The sequence below is a fragment of the Neovison vison genome, chromosome 9 (genome assembly GCF_020171115.1).
Source record: "Neovison vison isolate M4711 chromosome 9, ASM_NN_V1, whole genome shotgun sequence".
NCBI classification, from domain to species: Eukaryota; Metazoa; Chordata; class Mammalia; order Carnivora; family Mustelidae; genus Neogale; species Neogale vison.
This window is the reverse complement of record NC_058099.1, coordinates 23,619,870-23,643,296: the sequence shown is the minus strand read 5'-3', so window position 1 is coordinate 23,643,296 and position 23,427 is coordinate 23,619,870. Positions and strand designations below refer to the sequence as shown.

General features: G+C 42.2%; 1 protein-coding gene across 1 annotated transcript in view; it reads right to left on the bottom strand.

Annotated features, from left to right (window-relative positions):
* The window catches only part of ELP1 (elongator acetyltransferase complex subunit 1), a 59,597-nt gene that overhangs the window by 21,802 nt on the left and 14,368 nt on the right, over window positions 1-23,427 (bottom strand). Inside the window, exons 9-28 of the mRNA XM_044265187.1 lie at window positions 23,125-23,248; window positions 21,901-21,994; window positions 19,364-19,594; window positions 18,164-18,334; window positions 17,205-17,304; window positions 15,372-15,554; window positions 12,569-12,675; window positions 12,157-12,260; window positions 11,390-11,443; window positions 11,200-11,305; window positions 9,529-9,644; window positions 8,866-8,939; window positions 8,065-8,143; window positions 7,886-7,965; window positions 5,931-6,068; window positions 5,743-5,828; window positions 5,300-5,448; window positions 2,987-3,110; window positions 1,988-2,085; window positions 316-517 (exon numbers count right to left, since the gene is read on the bottom strand). Of these exons, the coding sequence (XP_044121122.1) occupies window positions 316-517; window positions 1,988-2,085; window positions 2,987-3,110; window positions 5,300-5,448; window positions 5,743-5,828; window positions 5,931-6,068; window positions 7,886-7,965; window positions 8,065-8,143; window positions 8,866-8,939; window positions 9,529-9,644; window positions 11,200-11,305; window positions 11,390-11,443; window positions 12,157-12,260; window positions 12,569-12,675; window positions 15,372-15,554; window positions 17,205-17,304; window positions 18,164-18,334; window positions 19,364-19,594; window positions 21,901-21,994; window positions 23,125-23,248 (2,420 nt within the window). The remainder of the gene's footprint in view (window positions 1-315; window positions 518-1,987; window positions 2,086-2,986; window positions 3,111-5,299; window positions 5,449-5,742; window positions 5,829-5,930; window positions 6,069-7,885; window positions 7,966-8,064; window positions 8,144-8,865; window positions 8,940-9,528; window positions 9,645-11,199; window positions 11,306-11,389; window positions 11,444-12,156; window positions 12,261-12,568; window positions 12,676-15,371; window positions 15,555-17,204; window positions 17,305-18,163; window positions 18,335-19,363; window positions 19,595-21,900; window positions 21,995-23,124; window positions 23,249-23,427) is intronic.

The following is a 23,427-nucleotide window of genomic DNA, read 5'->3' as shown; positions in this document are numbered from 1 at the left end:
ATATGGGTATGGAGAAAATCCAGCTACAACCATCTGCTTGAGATGACAGAGCCACAGAACAGAAGGACTTCTCAGTCCTTATGTGAAAGACAGAAGCTTTCATTATCATGCCACTGTATTTGGGGACTCTCACGATAGCAGTGTAACCTTTACTTTAAACGACTCTAAATTATCTAGTTAATTTTTATTAGTGAATATGAGACTGTCTCAAGGTATGCTATCCTAAATTTACTTGCAAAATTGCCAAAGAAAGGAAGAAACAAAAACACCTTAGGGAGAGTTCTCCTTTGACAGAACCTAAAAAACCACGTTTACCTGCCAGAGTTCTGCCGAGGCCAGCCAGCTGGTCTTTGGTCAAGTTAAGCTGGGCTGCCATGCAGAGAGCTTGCTGCCAGCTGCCACTCGCCAGAAAGGCATCGAGAGCTTTCTCATGAGCACCGCAGCGGGCAAACACAAGCCCTGCCGGCTCATAGAGGCGCTCCTGTGTCAGGTGTTGCCCGTAAGCAATGCTGATATCCTGTAGCGAGAGGAGAAGGGAGGCTTGGTGAGGAAAGGCAACTGTCACTTCTTAACCTCCAGTGTAGGCTGTCTCAGTCACTACATTTAAAAGTCTCTTGAATTACTTGGAAATATCCTGTGGTTAATCAGTGAATTCCATCAGCCTTCCATTCAAAACCTTACTGAGGATGTGCCCTGGACTCACCCAACAAATAATTACTGAGTACTATTCAGGGCACTGGGAATCACAGAGCAGTGCAAAAAATAAAAACAAACAGTTAAAACCCAAACAGTAACAAGCACCACCACCAAGTTCCTGCTCTTGTGGCAACACTTATAAACACAACACGACCTGTGCCATAGCGATAAAGGGACAGGGAGCGACGGGAGTGCTACTTCAGAGGGCTGTGAGGAGAAGAGCCATGTGAAGGGTCACAGGAGGGTAATCCAGGCCGAGAGCTACGGAAAGCACCATGGCCACCTGGCAGAAATGTGTACGGAATACACGACAGAACAACAAGAAGGCTGGTGTGAGTGGACAAGGGAGAGCACGGGAGGGAGGAAGAGACAGAGAAAATGAGAGCAAAGAGGCAGCCACTGTCTAAATTCTCTGTCCTCAGGCTCAATGTCAGGCAGGGCCACAGAGAGGAATACAAGACAAAGCCCCTGCCTTTAAGCAGCCCAGGGCCGGTGGGGAAAACAAATGAGGGCAGCAGCAGTTGGTTACGTGCCGCCTCTGAGCTGAGAAGGTGATCTGGGAGCTCAGTGTGGCATCTTGCCCAGGAACAGTTTTCTGGCAGAGGACACCCGAGAGTTCAAAGACAAGGGGGGCTAAAGCAAGGGGCAAGGAGAAGCCTATTAGAGGCAGCTGGTGCTAAGGAAGCAGGCGGGAGCCAGAACACAGAGACACGGAGAACTGCGGAGGGCGGGAGGGTGGCGGTGATGAGTCATGGTTACAGCACAGGTTCCGGGATCAGAGAGCCTGGGCGCCACATCCCAGGCTTCACACACGGGCTTCCAAGGCAAGTTGTTTCCTCATCTGTTTACCTGATCAGGTTGTCATAAGAATCACAGAATATACTAAGCAAATACCTGGCATATTAAAAAAACTACACAGATGTCTGTTTAAACAAACAACCAAACTGTATCCCTTTCTCCTAAACTACAAGAGAAAGATCTACACGCTTCAGGACGATCAGTCACTTGACAGCAAGGCTGGGCTGGAGCAAGGGGTGGGAGGGAAGCAGGGAACCCCAGGCAGAAGCTGCCATGGTATTCATAATGATGAATGGCGGACAACTTCTAGCTTTCCAGCCTGGACACTTTCTTCAGAACAGGAGCAGGTCAGGGCCATTCTCCCAGATAAGAGCTCAGGACAAGGTGACTTCATCTGAAGATAAACCGTGAGGTCAAGAACGGCATTACGGACTCAGGGTCCTTACCCCTAACCAGCACAAAGTCAGAAGAGCCTCATTTTGGCACCACTCACCTTGTACTGTTGAGAGTCTGACGGATAGAACTTCAGAGCTTCCTTATACAAGTTTTTATCTTTTATTAAGTTTAAGCATTCTGGGAAGTACTCGGATCCTGAGGAATAAGATTCATACATACACAAGTTTAAGACTTCGGAAGTGTAATGGATTTCATTTTTACCAGTGGTCCCTACATGAAATCAACAAGGGACCTTTTTAAGACCCACAGAGTCAGAGTGTCAGAATCCAGGAATTGTAATTTTAGCAAAGCCCCCCAGCAGACAAGAGGTATGAGAAGCACAAGCTGAGATCAGAGTTCCATGTAAAAGGATGCTTTATACACCATCGCTGATAAATGACTGTCCAACCTTCCGTTTGCTCAACCTCCTTCACCATAATCAGTCGGGGAGCTCATCAACCATTCGGACACCGGAGTCCCAGCCCATCCCAGCTCAACCAGATTCTCCAAAGCAGCTGAATAATACCCAGGCAATTTCTTATCCCCAACTTAGCTCTTGGAGAGAACCACACCTGCTGAAGTCAGAAACTCCAGCACGGGACAAGGATGGGGTGAGGGGGAACAACAGGCACCATGCTCATCCTATTCTGTCGCTGTGATGTACACCTGCGTCCTTCTGGGAACAGCCAGTGCGCATGGCCGCTCACTCCAGACAAGCTACGTTTCCCCTGAGTGTTGGCAAATAAGGCAAGAAGCACATTATCTCACAATTTTCATTCGGAGATACTGAAATGAACTTAGGAGGTGATCATCCTTAACCCAAAAAGGATCTGCTCTATTTTGTTTTAGTTGGGGAGCTCCTCCAGTTCATTAAAAGCCACTTGTTTTGTCTTCAGCTTTTCAGATCATCTGATAAAAGAAGGTGCACATATCTGCTAAAATTTTTAGGGGTGGAAACTGAAATCAGTCTATGTCTAAACTAACACTTTAATTTATACCCTGCCTAGCTCCAAAGATGACCTGAAGCAGAAATAAACATACTAATTCTCACACTTACCACATTTACTGAGGTGGCCAATGGCTTTTTCATAGCGTTTCAGGTATTTATCTATGGTGAACCGCTGATAATTAGTTTCCATTTTCTTAAGTGTATTAAGAAATGGAAGATATTCTTTGGGATCCTAAAACAAATAACAAAAAACAAAAAACACCAATAGGAGATCTTTATTGCTTATGAATACATTTACTTATAACAATGCAAATAAGTTATAATAATCAATAAACCCAAAGATACATAATTTTTAAAATACAAACCGTATTAGTATATTAATTACATATTGTATAAATATGCAAAATGAAACAACATATAACAAGTTTTGGCAAAAATGCTTTTAACGTGTAGGTGTTGTTTTCATTGAGAATGATGATGACAATCTGTGCAATCTCACGAAACCACTTATTTCAGAGGCTAACAAGGAAGACAAGGTCAGTCTAGAAGATACTCAATAAATGTATTCAAATTTCTCCAGAAGTGCAAGACACTGTGCTTGAAGCTGTTTGCATGACATTGCATGTCCTTCCTCTGCAAGTCTTTTCCAAAAGATTTTACTAATTCTTGGGGGTATAGCTCAGCGGTACAGCATTTAACTGCAAAAGATTTTACTAATTCTTGAGAGAGAGAGAGAGAGAACATACATGTGTGTGAGCACATGTATGTGCAGGGGGGAAGGCGAGAGGGAGAGAGAGAAACCCAAGCAGACTCTGTGCTGACGGCGGATCCTGACCCAGAGCCCAATCCCAGGACCCTGAGATGATCATATCCTGAGCTGGAATCAAGAGTCGGATAATTACAAAAAAAAAAAAAGAGAGACGGATAATTAAACTGGCTGAGCCACCCAGGCGTCCCTCCCTCCAGCAAGTTTTAAAACAAAGGCAAAATTGTAGTGAGTTGAAGATAAAACTCTAAGGGGGCGCCTGAGTGGCTGAGTGGTAGTTAAAGCCTCTGCCTTCAGCTCAGGTCATGATCTCAAGGTCCCGGGATCAAGCCCCGCATCGGGCTCTCTGCTCAGCAGGGAGCCTGATTCCCCCCTCTCTCTGCCTGCCTCTCGGCCTACTTGTGATCTCTCTCTGTGTCAAATAAATTAAAAAATAAAATCTTAAAAAAAAAAAAAGATAAAACTCTAAGGCCCTGCCAACCAAGATTTTATCAGCACTGATTGTCTGCAGTTCTGTGCCACGCCCCAGAAACCGTTTTCTTTCTAAAGAACAGATGCTCCCTGTTCTTAATGCAATTTCACTGGGCAAACAGGATAAGTACATAAGAACAATCTAGAAAAAAAAGAAAACCCCAAAGAAAAAATAATAAAGTACTTAGGCATTTAATATAGAGAACTACAGGGCAAATTGTTCAAACAACATACATTTAGGAAGAATTCGCTAATAACCAAGCTTGCTTACTCTCAGGAGACCCACCATCTAGCGGAGCTAGAATGATACACAGGGGTGGGCGCTGGTGCAGTGGAAGCACAAATGTGGCCCACCTCCTTCAGTCCCTGCGTGGCAAGGAGGCAGGGAGGCAAGAATGGAGACAAGTGAGAATTAACCTGGTGAATGGAGAGGGAAAGAGTGGTGAAGGGAAAGTGGAAGTAATGCTACCTGCTGCGGCATGTGGTGTGCGGAGGCAGGGGCGGCAGGGAGGGGCGGCAAAAGCACTGCCTCCCCTCTACAGGCTGAGAAAAAGGAACATCAAGAGAAGAGCACAGATGGATACACAGAGACCAGATCCTGGGAGAGGGGGTTAAGCAATATGATGGCTTCTGAACTTTATCCTAGGGCCAGTGGAGAGCCCATGAAGGATTTTAAGGAAAAGAATGAAGGATCACCGTTTGGCTTTTGGAAAGATCACTCTGGCAAGATCAAGGAGAGGGATGACAGAATGAAGCAGAAACTGAAGACCCCAGACCAGACTAGGGGCACCCAAACTCTCTTACTGCAACATGCTACAGTGGGACGAGAGGCCCCAAACCTTCCTATTCTCTGCATTCCCACTTTCCAGCCACATAACAAGAACCGGATGGGAACACACATCATTTGCAGTGTTTCCTTTGTAAGAGGCAAGTTCCTTCACACATATGACCATAATCTTAAAAATAACCAATTAACTTTATTTCAAAACACTTTGATCAGCCCTGAACTGTGACAGAGAATGGGGCTTGGAAGCAGGTGCCCCGGGAGCCCCCAGCTCCACCCCCAGGCCTGTCCTCGCTGTGTTCACGTCAGCACGATCCTGAGCCGCCAGAGGCAGGGCTTCTTTCTGCCACGACCGCAGAACTGAGAACTGAAAGGTGGCTAAAGCAGTAACTGCACCTACCTTCTGTGACTTCTCAGCTACCATGAGGACCAAATCAAAGTTGTAGGTCCCAAGAGAATGATCATATAAGTCATTGACGTCTACCAGAAGCAGCAAATACTTCAGGGCTTCCTCGGCACTCACGGCGTCGGGAACAGGTGGAGCGCTGGCTGTCGGCATACAGGAAAACAAAACACAACAAAGCCATTTGGGGAAAAAAGCCCACATTTCTAACAACATAACCAAAAAGACAAAGTAACTGATTTTCTTGACAGAACTGGATGTTACAGGGCTTCTCCTTCTGTACATTTTTATAGGCAGGTGCTGTGAAAAACAGACACAGGTCTTCGAATGGCAACCCACAAGCCCCGTACTAAATGTGTGATGCGGTGCTGACCATGGTCGCTGAGCTCCCCAGAAGCCGGGAAGCCTGGTGCCACACCGTCTGTGAACAGGACTCTTACCTTGAAGCTCGTGGACCTTCTGTAGCACAATCTCCAGCTCTGGGGTTGTTTTCTTCACGTGAGAGGTGAGGATGGACAGGCAGTACCTGAGGTGGGAAGTGAAGAACCCCAGAATGAGGATGAACGGCGGAGTCAGGACATCAGTACACCTCGTGACTCAGAGACCCCGGCTCGTGGGAGGCACGTACCTGTGGGGGTTTATGCTCTCCATGGCTGCTCTCAGAGCGTCACAGACAACGTCTACTTTTTTCCCATTGGGATCCTTGGACAGCTGGACAGTGCTGGCAACTGGCGGAGGATACATGGTCTTTGTAACATCTTCTTCCCTAAGAACAAGTTCTTAAGAGGTCACTACCTGAACACGTGTCCCAGCTACCAAAGGACGGACATCTACCCAGGCAGGTCGAGGAGGGAATAAAAATGACTTTTGTCGAACAGTTTATCAAATTCACATAAGGTGAAAATGAAGAAACAAACTGAAAAAGGAAACATTTTTATACAAGACTCGTACAGTGATGTTATAGATGTTTTATTGACATTAGCCCCGAACTGCGTACAGACAGGCGGCCCCTCCAGGAAACAAATAAACAAACTGCAGCGTATCTGCACTAGGGCACACGGCTGAGAGGTAAACATAAAGGAACTTGTGATACCAGTAAAACACAGGTGAATCTCAAAGTGATATGCTGAGAGAGCAGCCTAAATTACACAGAGTGAGAGTAAATACTATATTTACAAGAGTAAATACTATATGCTTCCACTTAAAAGTTCTTCAACAGGCAAAACTGATCTACAATGAAAAACTCCCAGCAGTGGTTGCCTAGGGGGAGGGGACAGGACGGACTGACACGAGGTTTGGTGAACTTTCCGAGGTGAAGGAAATGTTCTCTATCTTCATGGACATCTGGGTTACATGGAAGTACACACTGGTCAGAACTCACTGAACACTGCATTTATGATTTATGCATTTTACCACACATGAATCTGACCCACAGAGAATGTACTCTAGTCAGTGTTCTACGAATTGAAATACTGAGACATAAAATAGACTGAAGGCTACAATTAACTTAAAATTTGCATTAAAAAAATGAATAATGGATGGATAGATAGTACGTCGTGACAAAGCAAATACAGGAAAATATGAACTAGAGAGTCTAAATGGTGGTACAGGATGCTAACTGGACTTTTATGTTTAAAAAAAAATTTTTAAGGGGCGCCTGGGTGGCTCAGTGGGTTAAGCCTCTGCCTTCCGCTCAGGTCATGATCCCAGGGTCCTGGAATCAAGCCCCACATTGGGCTCTCTGTTCAGTGGGGAGCCTGCTTCCTCCCCTCTCTCTCTCTCTGCCTGCCTCACTGCCTACTTGTGATCTCTGTTTGTCAAATAAATAAATTTAAAAAAAAAAAATCTTAAAAAAATTTTTTTTTAAATTGGAAAGAAAGTCATCTCAGAGAAACATACTATTTGATTTCATTTTTTTTTTAAAGATTTTAATTATTGGGGTGCCTGGGTGGCCTCTGCCTTCTGCTCAGGTCATGGTCTCAGGATCTTGGGATCGAGCCCCGCATTGGGCTCTCTGCTAAGCAGGGAGCCTGCTTCCCCCTTTCTCTCTGCCTGCCTCTCTGCCTACTTGGGATCTCTCTCTCTCTGTCAAATAAATAAATAAAATCTTAAAAAAAAAAAAGATTTTATTTATTTATTTGACAGAGAGACACAGAGAGAGAGAGGGAACACAAGCAGTGGCGAGTGGGAGAGGGAGAAGCAGGACTCCTGCCGAGCAGGGAGCCTCATTCAGAGCTTGATCCCAGGACCCTGGGATCATGACCTGAGCCAAAGGCAAATGCTCAGTGACTGAGCCACCCGGGTGACCCTGATTTCAACTTCATAAGACAAACAGTCTTATATGTACACCAAAAAACAGTCAATTATAATTCTAAATGACATATTTTCAAGGCTTAGTTTTAAATAGGCTGATTTTAAAAAGAAGGGAAAAGGGCAAAAATCTATTACAGGCAGCATCTGAGAGGTACAGTGATAAAAAAAAAATACCAAACACAAAGTTAATTTTTCTCCTCTAGCTATTTGTTTGATTTCCTAAACTAGATAAATTATGGATATGATTCATGAGTTATTCAAAATACTTACTTCAATTCTGTGAAAAACAAATTAATATGATTTACAGAGTCAATCTGTCTTATGAAGGTTTCCACATTTTCAAGAAACACCTACCCAACAACAAAAAAAAAAAGGATAAAAAATTTTAGTTCCAATCACACAGGATCGTCTTAGGTAAGCTAGAGTTAATATCAGACCTAGAAAATTACCTTAGGGTTGTGGTCATGAATCAGATTGAGATTAATTCTTAGTTTCCTCATACATTCAAATGCTTCTTTAAACATAAGTCTTTGAAGAGACAGAGAGAATGGACAGAAAGGTCATTTTACAAAAACTAAACTCCCTAGATTCAACACCATTATTATGATATAAACCAGTTGTAATTAGAATATAGTCCAAATGCCAAACAACTACTACTGGATTTCTACTTCCAACTCACAAAACGAAAAATCAGTTACCAGATTTGCTTGCCTTCGTTTAACAGACGGGACTTTTGCACCATGGCAGCCTGAGCACTGTATCTCCACATACACACGACAGAAGATCATCACAGAACTTAGGTTAAAGATCATTCTAATACAAAGTTTCCCCCAAATAAAGTGAAAATGGATCATTTCCTTCACAACAGTGGCTCAGGCATTCTTGGGTCACAGGCTCCTCTGTACATCTGCAAAAGCCTTGGGCCTTCTGCCCGAATAAATCCACACAGACATAGTCTGGTGCAATTTCCCTGGATTCACAGAACATCTAAAACCCATATGGATCCCCTCAGGCTAGAAAACTGTATCCTACATGATGCATTTCATGATTCTTTCCACTAGGAATATTTATCAGATTATGTAACATACACATCAAGTGTAGGAGGAAAAAAAGCCTCTGAGAATCTGATTAAAGACATACATAATACAAGTCTTCCAGGCTTCTAAGTTTTAAAAACTTCAATAGAATACTTACTATCTTCACATATAAGTCATAACAATAAGCAAACTAGTCATATACATGGTTCTTACTTGTCCAGCCACTTCCGAATCTGAGATAAAACCAGAGCTCGATGATGAACAACTTCTAAGTTTCCCCTTGGCATCTTAAATAAATCAGAACAATAATGTTTTTAATTAAATAGAAAAAATTTAAACACCCAGGATACACAACTTCACCTAACTCAACTCTTCATAATGAAGGGAACTACCACGATCCTGTAAGCACATGAGCACACTTTCAGCAGAATCTAGTTATGCACAGTATTTATTTTGACTTCCCAGAGAAGCTTCCCTTCTAGCCTCGCTGGGCACAGCATATATAAGCACTCCTTTGTGTAAAACTAATGGAGAATCTAGCAAGGAATGGCTTATAATAAATTGTTACAGGGGCGCCTGGGTGGCTCAGTGGGTTAAAGCCTCTGCCTTCGGCTCGGGTCATGATCCCAGCATCCTGGGATCGAGTCCCGCATCAGGCTTTCTGCTCAGCAGGGAGCCTGCTTCCTCCTCTCTCTCTCCCTGCCTCTCTGCCTACTTGTGACCTGTCAAATAAATAAATAAATAAATAAATCTATCTCTTAAATAAATAAATAAATAGTTATAAATGATAAGAGGACCTAAAATAAAATCTGCAAGAATTGTTTCATATTGACAGCCTAATGACGATCAGAAACACAGCCTGAAAAATCAGCTTACCTGTAATATAAGTTTTGTGTCCTGGGGCACGACAGTGACAATACGTGAACCCCTCTCCACCTTCCGCAGAGACTCCCCTTTAGACAGATGGCTGCTGCTCAGACCTGCATGTAATGCTAAAGACAGCACTGGCTAAGCCGTAAGAATCACAGTCATGACAAGCCCCACTGTCCATTAACTGTGTTTGGAACTTTGAAATTTGAAATGTATGATCCAAAATAGAAGAAAGCAGGAATGCCTTGGTGGTTCAGTCGGTTAAGTGTCTGCTTTCAGCTCAGGTCAGGATCCCAGGGTCCTAGAATCAACCCCTGGAACAGGTTACCTGCTCAGTGGGGAGTCTGCTTCTCCTCCTCCTTCTTCCCCCTCCCCTCTGCTTGTGCTCTCTCTCTTTCAAATAAAGAGAATCTTTAAAAAAGAAAGAACAAAACTAAAAACTTCAAAACAAACAAACAAAAAAACAAGCCCACAAAAACAAAATAGAAGAAAGCAATTAACCACCCCACCCCTTTGCTCTCCCATTTAACCTTAAAACCGGTAGGCTTTTTTTTTTTTTTTTAAAGATTTATTTATTTATTTGACAGAGAGATCACAAGTAGAGAGGCAGGCAGAGAGGGAGAGAGAGAGAGAGAGAGAGAAGCAGGCTCCCCGCTGAGCAGAGAGCCCGACGCGGGACTCAATCCCAAGACCCCGAGATCATGACCCGACCCGAAGGCAGCGGCCCAACCCACTGAGCCACCCAGGCGCCCTGAGACCGGTAGCCTTTCTGACAAACAATCTCATTCCTGGAACCTGCCTTCTCTCACAGAGCCCTCATGCATATTCACACATGTAGCTTCTCCACTGATTCAGGAAACAGGGAGGATGCAGTTTCTCTATTTCTTAGTACTAACAGTACACTGTAATCACATCAGTGAAAGAATCCCAGTTTCCAAGTTGGAAGCAAAGACAGGAAGTAGAGTTTTCTAAAATAAGAAACACACACACACACACACACACACACACACACACGCACGCACGCACAAAGAGCGGGGAGGGGACACATGGAATTAAAGGCAAAACAGACAGTTTCCTATAAACCACAAGATGGAGTCTTTCAGACCTATACTGGAGGGTGGTCACAGTGAGCAAAGGAAGATCACAAAGTTGTTAGAGCCAGTTTGTATCTGCATGGTAACCCAGGTAAAATACTGCATTAGTTATATAATCCTGAAAAAGTTTTGTTTAATTTCACAATGTTCTGCCTCAAGAAGGACCTCCTTCTCTGGAAGTTCTTTGCTGATTCATACAGAATACTGACCTGATATACTGTGTTGAGATTAGGGGCTAAGTACATGAATTCTAAAGGTTTTCTTTCTTTTTCTTTTTTTAAAAGATTTTATTCACTTGTGTGACAGAGAAAGAACACTAGCAGGGGGAGCAGGAGAGGGAGAAGCAGGCTCCCCTGAGCAGGGAACTGGATGCGGGTCTCCATCGGAGAACCCCGGGATCATGACCTGAGCTGAAGGCTGACACTTAACTGAGCCATCCAGGCGCCCCTAAAGGTTTTCTCACAGTCTAGAACTCTGTGATAAAAAGCCAAAGTAAGTGATGAACTTTAAAGTCATCAAGATTTCAAAGCACAAAAGATAATAGAAGAGGGACTATTTTCTACTATACACACTGAACACCTACCGTTAAATGAAGCATCTCTCAAGCAAAAACACTGGCAGGTATGGGAATGTGTTGTCAACAACAAGAATTCACCATACACTGCAAATGATGTGATATTTGAAGAAACCTACAAGAAGGCAAAGGGAAAAGTTAGCTTTGTTACTTGGAGTCAATACTGAAAAGGATCCTACATTAAACCAAGCCTTGTTACCTCTGTGTCATTGATGAAAAAGCGACACCTGTCACTCAGACCAAGGACACATTCCTGCAAAGAAACAAAACCGAAATTACAAACAACTCTGACCAAACTAGTTAAACCTAATTTTTCTATCCCTTAATTCTATTGCCCTGTGGTTTCATATCTAAGTCCATGTCAAGACTGAATAAAAAAGACACCCATCCTCATGGCTACCATCTTCTCAGCAGCCACCAAACCCCTCAACACTCCTCTACCAGACCCGTTCCTTTCCTTCATTCTCCTATCAGAGGGGATCGTCATATCTACACTGATAGATTACAAATTCCACAAGAGCAGGGATTAGTCAGCTGTTTTGTTCTACAACTGCTGTATCCTACCACCCACCACAATTATAGACATTCCAACATTTGATGAAGGGCAAACTCCTGAATACTATTTTTGATATTACATTTCTGCTGTCCCCAAATGGTAAATAAAACTAACTCTGATGATCTGTACAATGGGGGCTAAAAGTCTGCCAATCACATTTTCCTATCTCTTATAAGTTACTCCTTTTAGGAAAGGAATCAACTGGCCACTACATACATGTCAGACAATCTCTTAATTCCATTTCATAGATGAAAAAGATGAGGTTCAGAAATTTCCCACTGTTGCCCTTAGAGGCAACAGTGCTCCCTTAGGAGCCCCAGATCTACCTCCAAAGCCCATATTCTTTTATAATGCCGGCAGTCCCTGGACCACTGCTCTAAGTGGTTGTTTTCTGCCCTGTGTTCACTTGCCTCTCCTCCAATCATGGCCAATTCAGTCTGTGTGCATGGATAAGGAAACTGAACAGGAAATCCACCAGGCTTCTTCCACGGCTCCACAGCCAGAGAGGGTGATTCTGCAGGATTGGCAGATGAAGTTTACACAAAACGGGTATGCTCACTATGAAACTGTTACATCAATACTTGCTGAAACAGTTAACATGCAATTTGGATCACTTTCCAAACATATTTTGGAAACTCATTAGAACACTGGTCCATTACAGAATACACCTGCCAATTCTACACTACAGCTTAGGGTTTTCCAGGACAGTTAAAAGACCTAACCATCAACGTAGCCCTGATAAGAAAGTCACAAGTACACATTCTCAAGAATTAAACATTTATGTGAATCATAAACATGCTTTCCTAACATTCTGATACTCACCCCAGAAGTACTTAAGTATCTGGCCACCAGCCAGCTGCAATGCTACTGACTTGGTCTTGGAATTGCAACACAGACTGATGATGATTCCATCCACTGTCACAGATGAACTGATGAAAGCAAAAAAATAACAATTTTTTTTAAAAAGCAGGAATCAGAGTGTGAACAGACCACTTTTCTCAAAAGTAGTAGTATCCCACTGATTTTGCAGAAACAGGAAAAGAAATAAACAATTTCCCTTTGGCCTGCACTGCCTATTTCAACACAAGATAGATATAATACATACACACACATGCACGCATATACACATTGATAGATAGATACTGCCAGCAGAAGGCCAAAGTAATGACCTGTCACACGACACTGTTTTCCACAATGCCAAGAAGCTAGCTGTCTCTGCTGTGAGGTCATCACTCCCATGCCAGCAGCAACTTAATACAACTTATTACAACCTACTGCCTTCATTAGATATGCATGGTATCATTTCTGTCTCCTTAAAATGTATACTGTGGTAAATAAAGCTGTAAGTCTATAGGAAAATGAGCATACTCAATATCTCTTATTGCTATCATATTCATTCACGGAAACTGGTGGGTCTTCATTAATGAGAAGAGGAGAATCTGTTCCTGTCATATTTTTTCCTGTGTCAATGAACAGAGAGTAGACATGTTTTTAATAGACATGGAAGAAGTAGCAATAAAAGCAAATGTTGCCAATCTTAACATTTATTCAAAGAATTTTTAGCCAATATACAAAAAAACTCAAAATGTCTCAAATTTCGTGAGAATAAATGATCTGAAAATAGGTTAAGAAGACAGACTCCAGAGCCAAATGGCTGGGACTGGATTGAAGCTCTACCTACATGATGTCAGGCAAGTTACTGAACTGCTCTGTGCCTCAGTGGTTTCAGCTATAAAACAAGGACGCTAATAATACACACTTCCAAGAGGTAGCATGAGAAAGAAGTGAGTTACCACAGCAAAAGCACTAAAGAGTTTCTTCTACAAAACTTAAGCTATAATAAATATAAGACATTAAAAGCTATAAGCTCAAACAAGGGACTTTATAGTCCCTAAAGACATTAATATTTTGTAAGAACAAAATACTTTTTTTGAGAAACAAAAATCAAAGCAGCAGAAATATATATATGTATATGTATATATACACACACACATGCATACGTATATATATTTTTTAAAGATTTAATTTATTTATCTGACAGAGATCACAAGCAGGCGGTGGGGGGGAGGGGAAACAGGCTCCCTGCTGAGCAGGAAGCCCGATGTGGGGCTCGATCCCAGGACCCTGAGACCATGACCTGAGCTGAAGGCAGAGGCCCCAACCCACTGAGCCACCCAGGCACCCCAGCAGAAATATATTTTAAGTAACTTCTCATTTCCTTTACAGCAAATGAAATGATCTAGTTTTTCTTTCTACAAACTGATGATAAAGAATTTCAAATTTGGAGAAGCAGAAATATGTACAACTTGGGTTATTTCTATTGTAAATTGTTCTACCTTTTATTATTTTTTAATTAAGCTTTTATTTTAATTCTAGTGTAGGTAACAGTGTTGTCTTACTTTCAGGTGTATAACAGAGCGATTCAACACTTCCAGACATCTCCCAGGGCGCATCACGATAAGTGTACTCCTTAACCCCCAGCACCTGTGTCACCCATCCCTTCCACCCCATCCGCTCTGTTTTTTAAATATTTTAAATTATTTTTTATTTTTTTAAGACTTTAATTATTCTTTTGACAGAAAGAGACACAGTGAGAGAGAAAACACAAGCATGGGGAATTGGAGAGGGAGAAGCAGGCTTCCCCTAGAGCAGGGAGCCCAACGTGGGGCTCAATCCCAGGACCGAAGGCAGATGCCCAATGACTGAGCCCCCCGGGTGCCCCCGCTCTGCTTTTTTAAATTAAGCTCCTGGCTATCAGAGTTGTTGCATATAGCTAGAAAATTTTTTGTACCCGTCCGGATATTCACAAAAAGCTTTGTAAAAAACAGGAAGTACTATGAGTCAAAGAATAGGAGTTAACGAATACACTAGAATATGTTTTATGTACACAATGAAGAAAAATTCCTAAATTTTGCAGCAAGGGTTTTCATGGAAAACTGAAATCTAACTAGGAAACCCTTAATTACAAATGAGTGTGAAGATTAATATCAGCTTGTTTCAAGAGCCAAGTTTTGACAAGGGAAGCCTGAGGATTCTTGGAGATGTCCAGGCCCCGCCACCTACCGCACAATGAGGCTTGCATTACATGAAACAGCCTCACTCATTACCTGAAACCTGTGACAAACATGCAGTGTGAAACCGAGGGCCAGGGAGCAGTGAAATTTTAGCAAAGAGAAAGAGAGATGACCTTCTAGCAGTACATGTAGTCAAGCGCCCGAGAGAACAGAGAAGCCAGAAGCAGCATTCAGAAGTCACCATACCCACTGCAGTGCATGTACACAGACCTTACCATTGATCTTAGTAACTAACCAGGGTAACGACAGTGGCTAATTCTCTTGGGCTAACAGTTACCTGCCAGAGTGTAAGTATATGCTGAATTAAAAATTTTAACACATCTTATAAATGTTTCGACCCATTTATTGGTATCTGCCTTGTGGTCCAGCACCCCTGGTGCATTTTTAGGTTTGTATTGTGACATGACTCAAAACTACACTTAACCGTCTTGCTAAGTGTGTTTAACAAGGAAGCAGTTGCCCTCAACCCTGCTTGCTAGAAGTCAAAAGAGTCCTCCACCCAGCAAAGACAAAAGCGTAACCCCACGGAATACAGGGAAGTGTCGCGATACCTGATACTGAGCTGTCCATGCTCATCATCCGTCTCGGAAGGGGCCAAAGTCAGATGGTGAATGACAGACTGTGCGCCGGACGGACTGTGGCTTACAGCCAGGAAAACGTCTTCTTGAATCCAGGTGAGAAGGCTGAGCTTCAGAGGGTTTCCTTCTTGATCTTCACCATTCTCAAACTGAATTCTGTTTTAAATATTGAAGAATATCTAAATGAATTTAGAAATAACATGAATAAAGCTCTAATATCACTGAGATTTTCCTAAACGATTTTTAGCTTTAGATTTTCCTAAAATGATTTTCCTAAACAAAGAATGAACCACCGTGTACAGAGTCAATTCCTAATTATTTAGAGGGACAAAACCTGCAGTAATGCCAGAATGTTTTTCTATTTATTTACATTTCCTATGTTCTGAGATCTTCAGGTTTGAAGAAAACACCTCAAGAAACTGACTACACAAGAAAATCACTTGCCCCCGGCCTTACATATCAAACCCCAGAGGTTTTCCACTGTCGCCACTTACCAGCATTCAAACCCGGCTCCAGCAGATGTGTGGGTCTCAGCAGAGTGGGTTATTTTTAAGCATCTCACATCATAATGACTAATTAGCTTCAGAAACGGATCTCTGGCCTCTAACACCTGCCTCCTGTAGCATTAATATCTCAGGGGACAGCAGATTTTTGCCAACTCAGGGGAACCCCTAATGTCTACTTCTCCAGCCTTTAAGCCTAAGTGACAAATCCTCAGCATGCACTAAAGAAGCGGGGTCACTACACCCTGATCTTCCTACTCAACCAGCTCTCCCTGGTCTCAGTCCCTCCACTGCGTTCCTCCCCACATAGGGGCATTCCCATCTCTGGTTCCCTCCATCACGGCCAGTGCTCCCAGGGCATTTCTGCCAGTCCTAAACTCATCTCTTCTTCAAAGATCAAGATAAGTATTCATGTCCTTCACGAAATCTCCTAAATGACCAGGAGCTATCCTCTCAATTTTTTAAAAATCAAATTACATAATTGCCTCACACTTCCTAGTTTGCCTTAAGTCTGTCCTCTAATAGGTTCAGTTCTGTGAAATGAAATAATCCACATAAATGTTCTTTGAGAACGACTAAGCATTATAGAGACAGCCCCCAAATCACAGGTTGAAAATTTATACACATTACCCATACTGCATATATTTAAGAAACATATTACTTACGAAATTCAGTTAGTTTATTGTCCCTATTAATTTATAAATAAATTAATTTATTTATAGTGATTACAAACATAGGCTTATCAAGTAGAATTAAGTCTTGGATTCTCACAGAAGTGGTATTATAATTAATAATTAGCTTCAGGGTCATTTTACAATACTTACAGTGCACCTGAGGTACTCATTTATACCTAACCATTTATAATACTGTTTTAATGAGAAAATGCAGTCTGATTTCCAACCTGGGAAACTCAAAATGCAGCAACCCAAAGTTCTGGAGTGTGGGATGGGACAAAGACCGCATTCGGTCAACCATATGTGAACAACGCAGACCCCCTCATGTACCTAAGTCAATGCGGCTTGTTACCATCCCCATCTCCGCCTTTCCCACACAGAGAACCAAGGGCTACTGGAGGAAATGGGTTCTAAGCCAGCTACCAGCTTGGCTCCATTGCCACCCATCAGCACGTGGCATTCAGATCTATAGATAACTGGTTGGCTTCCCCATCTATAGATAACTGACTTCCCCAGCTGACTCAAAAACCAGGGCCCAGGCATTGTATCTACTTCTTGTTCCACTCGGCAATAGGCGTGGAATAGTAACAGCTACTCCCAGAGGTCCAAATTAATTGCAAACAACATACTTGTATCTCTTTTCCAGATGAGGTGTTCTAAGAGAAACTTTAAATCCATTTCCACCCACAGCTCCCAGCTTCACTGTGGAATCCACACTTGGACTATCACCTAAAACATAAGAACAGTTACTATCACAGTAAACTACACACATTTTTCCTGATGCTAAAGGTATTGAATTCTGCATTTAGTGGGTTCTAGAAGGTAATCCACTTTAGATATAGAGAGATCAGAAACAACCACATCACAACCTCTTTCTTAAATCTCTGTCTGCCTTTCAGACTGAAAATTCAGGACCATTTGAAAACAAGGCTGTCAGTATCACATGCCAGTATAATTTACAACATAATCATAGAACTCAAAATAAAAACACCTTTCCGCTTCTCCTGGACATCACGAAAGCAACTAGCAACTGACAGAAATGGGATGGTGGAAGGACAACTGGATTAAAAGCTACAACACGTAAGCCGAGATCCTCATCCATTCTTGTTCGAGCAAAGTGCAAACACCCTGGCATTCTCTTCCCTCCTCTATGGAACACAAAAATACCAGCTCTGATGCTGCTCCTAGGAAGGCTGTGAGATCAACTAGAAATATGTGCAAAGGCAATGAGAACCGTAAACCATGTTAAAGACACAATAAGATACTATGCTACTTCCAGGGTGAATGTTATTCTTAAATCATTGACTCTTTAAGTTCAACAAATAAAAGGAAGTGCTCTTATAAACCAGAGTGGGGTTAGACTCCCCCACCCCCCAAAAATCCCACAAGTCAATTATATATCAATTATATATCAATATCAATTATATATCAATCAATTATATATCTCCATATATATTATAATAATGATATTAATTACAAACGTCAAAGTTTTTAGAAACACTGGAGCTAAGGCAACACCACACTGTAATTTGATTTTGTGCAAGAGGGATTTGGCTCAGAACGTCTTAGTAACAATTTTTGAACATACCACATTTATAAACAGAAATCTGGTTACTGGCGTCCAGGATTGCAAGGTCATTACTCTTCTGGGGGTGTGCAGAGAACACGACCTGATTCACAGGGTGTGGGAGCAGCAGTTGGTAGGTGCACATGGGAGGTGGAACCACACTCTGTCGGAAGACTGTCACCAATACCCTGTCTGTGTATAAGAGGAGAGATTAGATACATGGATGTTTAATTTGTAAAATGGAGCATGTGACAGCACAGTACCACTAAGAATGGGGGTAGAAAATATACAGCAATTCCTAAAAATCTTTGCTTTTTTTTTTAATATAAATAAGCTTAAACATAATATACAGGGAAAATTATGTATCAGGGCTCTGTATCTGACTACTGTCACCTCCAGTCCAGTTGGACTCCTCTGGAGTTGGGAGTCCAACTCTTATGAAAAAGGGGAAGAAGGCCAGGGTTCCAGTTTGAAACTGAGGCCAGAAACAAAGCCAGACTGAACCAAGGGTACGATTCTCTTGAAAATCGTTAAACGACTCCCTATGTATGTTTTTAGTAATAAGACATATCTGATTAAACCCTCTGGACAAAACACAGAATTATAAAATCTATATTAGGACTACTACACAGAACACAGAACAAAATTAGCACACCCAGGCACATTACAATCTTAGAAACAAGTTTTTCTTTATGTTATCAGCAGTAAGTAAACTGTCTTTTCAGGTGAAATTGCCCCAATTTCCTCCCCCTCATCAAACAAAATCCTCACACTAGACAGTTGTCTGTGACTTGAACATACTGTACAGATTATATAATTAATAAGTATTATGTCAAAAAGCAACCCAAATCGGGGGGTGCAAGGGTCAATGTAAATCTATGTCAGGGCACAAAGGTAAGGCCAGCACGCCCAATGTCACAGGACCACTGCTGTCTTTCTCCACACCTGGGGTCAAAATTTTCAACGTCTTCAAAGAGCAGACAAGTAAATTCGTGAAGACTACAGATGTAATGGGGGTGGGCAGCAGCAGGGGTGACGAAGGACTATGGTTCTCAGAAGAGTACATGCCCCCACTAAGGGCATCCCGATTCAATCAGAACAAAACACGAAGTAAAAATAAACCAAACCACCAAAGCACCACACCCATCAAAATTCCCCAATTTTAGTCAAACCACCACATCTGCAGGCACAGGCTCATGGACACACTTCCCAGCTCCTTACTTCCATCAATGACAGCGACGTTTGCCATGTCACTGGAATTGTCTCCCGAGCTCCGGTCAGTCGTCCAGTGCCAGTCGTAGCAGAGGTAACGCCAGCCCTGACACAGAACGTGCAGCCGGGACGGGGTCACTGGGTCCCACATCAGAGACACGAGCTTGCTCTTCCCACAGGTGCTGAAGGGCAGACTCTGCTTGAGATACCAGTGATAGTTCCCCACAGTCCAGAGCTGCACTGCAACGGGAAACCAAGGACGGCCGTCAGATGTCGGACAACCAGACTTCCCATCACCTCCCGGACAGGGGATGGGGGATATTGTTTCTTTTTCAAATGACCCCTCCTGCTCAGCATCCTCATCCAAATAATACTGTCAATAATAAGAGTCAAGAAGTAGTTTTCCACGGGGATGAACGAAGGCCAGAAGCACATATGTTCAGGTTATCTCTACGTTCAAACTTTAGGATCACGGGGACAGAAAGTTACTAGGATGACAGTGCTTTAGTGAGCTGTTTTTTCATGCAGATTTATACAGAAGAAAATCAGGCAATTAGATTAAAAGTATTAAAACACTCAATCTGAGAGCTCGAGGTTAGTATCCTCTGCTGTACTAGACTGATTCTTTTCCCCCAGGGGCTTTCCCTACAGTTATGCCCCAGGTGATCTGTTATTAAGCATGACTCAGCTCTCAGAGAATAATCACTACTTATCCTTTATCAGCAGCCGTCCCTTCCAACATCTTTTAAAAGAGTAAGACCTACTGCTGGGGTAGGGAGGAGATGGGAGAGATACTGGTCAAAGAGCACAGACTCTTGCGTTCAAGTTCCGGGGAGCCGATGAACAGCACGCTGACTCCAGCTAACAGCCTGGACGGTACACCTGAAAGCGGCTGTGAGACTACGTCTTTAATCTTCTCACCGTGTTACCCAAACTGGGAATTCCGTGAAGTGAAGGATGTTAACCAACTGCACTGTGGTAGACACGTCACAACATACACACGTATCGCATCGTCCCAGCGTGCATCTTAGGCTTACACAGTACTGGAGTTCGATAAAGCTGGGGGGAAAAGACCTAATCATGTCTAAGCCAATCTTGAAACACTTCTACCAAGCTGTAAGTTGCTAAGTTAGACCACATACTCCCGTTCTGTGAGGACAAAGGGGGCTGTTCCCATGCCACACTTTTATCCCGAACATACCACAGTGCCAGCCCCTGCCACCCGGCCTAATCAGTGGTCCGCAACTCTGGCTGCATGTTATCACTAACTTGGGAGCTTTTTTATTTTTTTAATTAAGCACTGACGAACAGTCCCCATTCTAACACACCGAATCCAACTCTGAGATGAGGCCTGGATGGCATTTTCTTCCTACAGGTACAGCCAGCATTGAGAAGGGTTGTGCCATGAATGAATAAACAAATTGCTTCTAGATAACATTTCAGTTCTAATGACTAAAAAGTTTTTTGAAAGCCGCTTAAAAAATAAGCAACTAAAAAGATTTATGAACAAAAATATTCAGTGTGTTGCTGTTGACAGGAAAAATTACAAAACTTCAAGTGCCTAACAGCATGAGATTTAATAAGATGTGGCACAAATGTGTCTTATACAGCAATTTAAAATGATGCCCATGGGTACTTGAAATGGAAACGTTTGTGACATTATAAATCTACATGTATCACATACGTAACTGAGATCAGAGCTATACTGTTTCATACATATAAAATCTGGAAGACAAGAAAATTTTAATAGTGCTCAATACTGAGCAATAGAACTATAGAACAACTTTTGTTTTTTCTCATCCTTACTTTCTGATACTTTCACATACTACACAGACACTGAAAAATACTTATCTACAATCTGACCTACAATAAAAAGGTAGAGAGAGGGTTCTTTCTTGGAGCTAATGCCATTTCTCTTTCACCGCTAAAGCTTTCCTGTGGCCAACACTTCACCTTCCTGCAGCAACACCATCCATGCAGAGGAAGCACTGATGGCTTGGGACGGTTGGTTTCATATGTCAACTTGGCTAGGCAATGATGCCCAGCTATTTAAACAAACACTAGTCAAGATAGTGCTGGAAGGTTATTTGGTAGATGTGATTACCTTTCACAATCAACTTTAAATACAAAAGAGTATCCCTCAGAACGTGGGTCTCACAGAAAGAGTTTATGGTCTTAAGAGCAAAAACTGAGGTTTCCCAGAAAAGGAATTTCTCAAGACTGTATCACAGAACCTGCCTGAGTTCCAGACCATAGGTTAGTCCTTACAGATTTACGACTCAAGACAGCAACATCAACTCTTCACTGAATTTCCAACCTGCCAGCCTGCCCTGAGTCTATTTGTCTAGAGAACCTTGACTGATACGTGACTAAGATCGATAAATAATCAAAACTAAACGACTCCCTCATTTCCACCTGTCTATCCCCTCAGTTACCTCTGATTCTACTACAGGACAAAGGGCAAGGGAGAAAAGCAACTCCACAGCCTACGACTTTCAACCACATTTTTAATGCAGTGCAAGGCTCAGATACTAGTGCTGTCTCACCATAGGTTTGTAGCGTGCGATTTTCTTCCCTCTGAAGGTCTTCCAGCCAAACTGCAAGCACAGTGGAATCTGCATTCCAGAGCAGGCCATTTACCTAGTAGGAAAAAAAAAAGACGTGTCACTGGCTTTTAACTATGTATATATTTCAAAATCCTTATCAGAGCTGAATTCCCTGTTCTCACAAGCCAAATAATCCTACTACCTGAGCTGATGCCAGACTATAAATTATGAATTTAATAAAGCAAATCTAGGTAATATGTCATTATGTGTAGGAGATGTTAAAAAAATGCATTATTCTTAAAAATTTAAGACTTAGCCAAATGCAAGTTGACATTTTTAGACAGCAAGTTGGCATTTTTAGACATTTTTAGAAATCTGAACATGAACTAGGTATTAAGATAATAGTAAGGAGGGGCGCCTGGGTGGCTCAGTGGGTTAAGCCTCTGCCTTCGGTTCAGGTCATGATCCCAGGGTCCTGGGATCGAGCCCCGCATCGGGCTCTCTGCTCTGCAGGGAGCCTGCTTCCTCCTCTCTCTCTGCCTGCCTCTCTGCCTACTTGTGATCTCTGTCAGATAAATAAAGAAAAAATCTTTAAAAAAAAAAAAAAAGATAATAGTAAGGAATTATTACTAATCTTGTAAGGTGTGATAATGGACCTACCTGCTAGAAATGAATATTAAAGATACAATTTCTAAAATTAAAACCCCAGGAAATAAAAACGTGTGTGTTTAGGTTAGAAAGCAGTGACTGCGTGAAAACGCTACAAAATGTTGGCATCTTTTGAAAGTGAGTACAAAGGACATGGGCGTTCATTAAATTCTTCTCTCAACTTTAACTTCAATTTTTAATTTACTTGCAACATAGTTTTAGATATTTATGTTTATATAATTAAAGCTCACCATTTGGTGTTTCTGTGACCCTAATGGGACACAAGTCATTTAAGGTTTAAATGTTATTAATGAAAAGTACCTACCACTGGAAGCACCATGCTTTTGTTTAAATATGAGATTTTCTATCTGTGTTTTACCTAGGGTACGAAAGAATGCCATTTCTTCTTTGTCAAAGGTCCTTAAAAAAAAAACTCTCTTTCAAAAAAGATTCAATTTTAAGAAACCACTATTTTTACTGCTGTCTACTCTGGAGCTTCTCTTTACACGCCCATTCAGATAAAAGCCTCTATAGCTGTGGGAAGTCCTCTCAATTTGAAACAACTCAGGCACTTACCTTAACCTCATCTTTGAGGAAAGGAAGCGTAAAATGTCCATGAAGAAGGCCATTTTTCTCAAAGAACACAATATCCTGCTGATTGGGTTTCTCTTGGGTAGATGCAATCAAACTACCTGAGGGCCTTAAAGCAAACCCTGAGCGTTAGGACATCCGAAAGCACAGCCCGCGGGCTAAGAGCAAGAGGAAAGTCAGAGAAATGATTTTTCCAACAAAAAATTTCCACCCAAGGAAGGTTTAAACTGCACATGTCTCTTGCCAAGCACTTCAGCCTGCCCAGAGGAGAGATGCCTCTTCCAAATC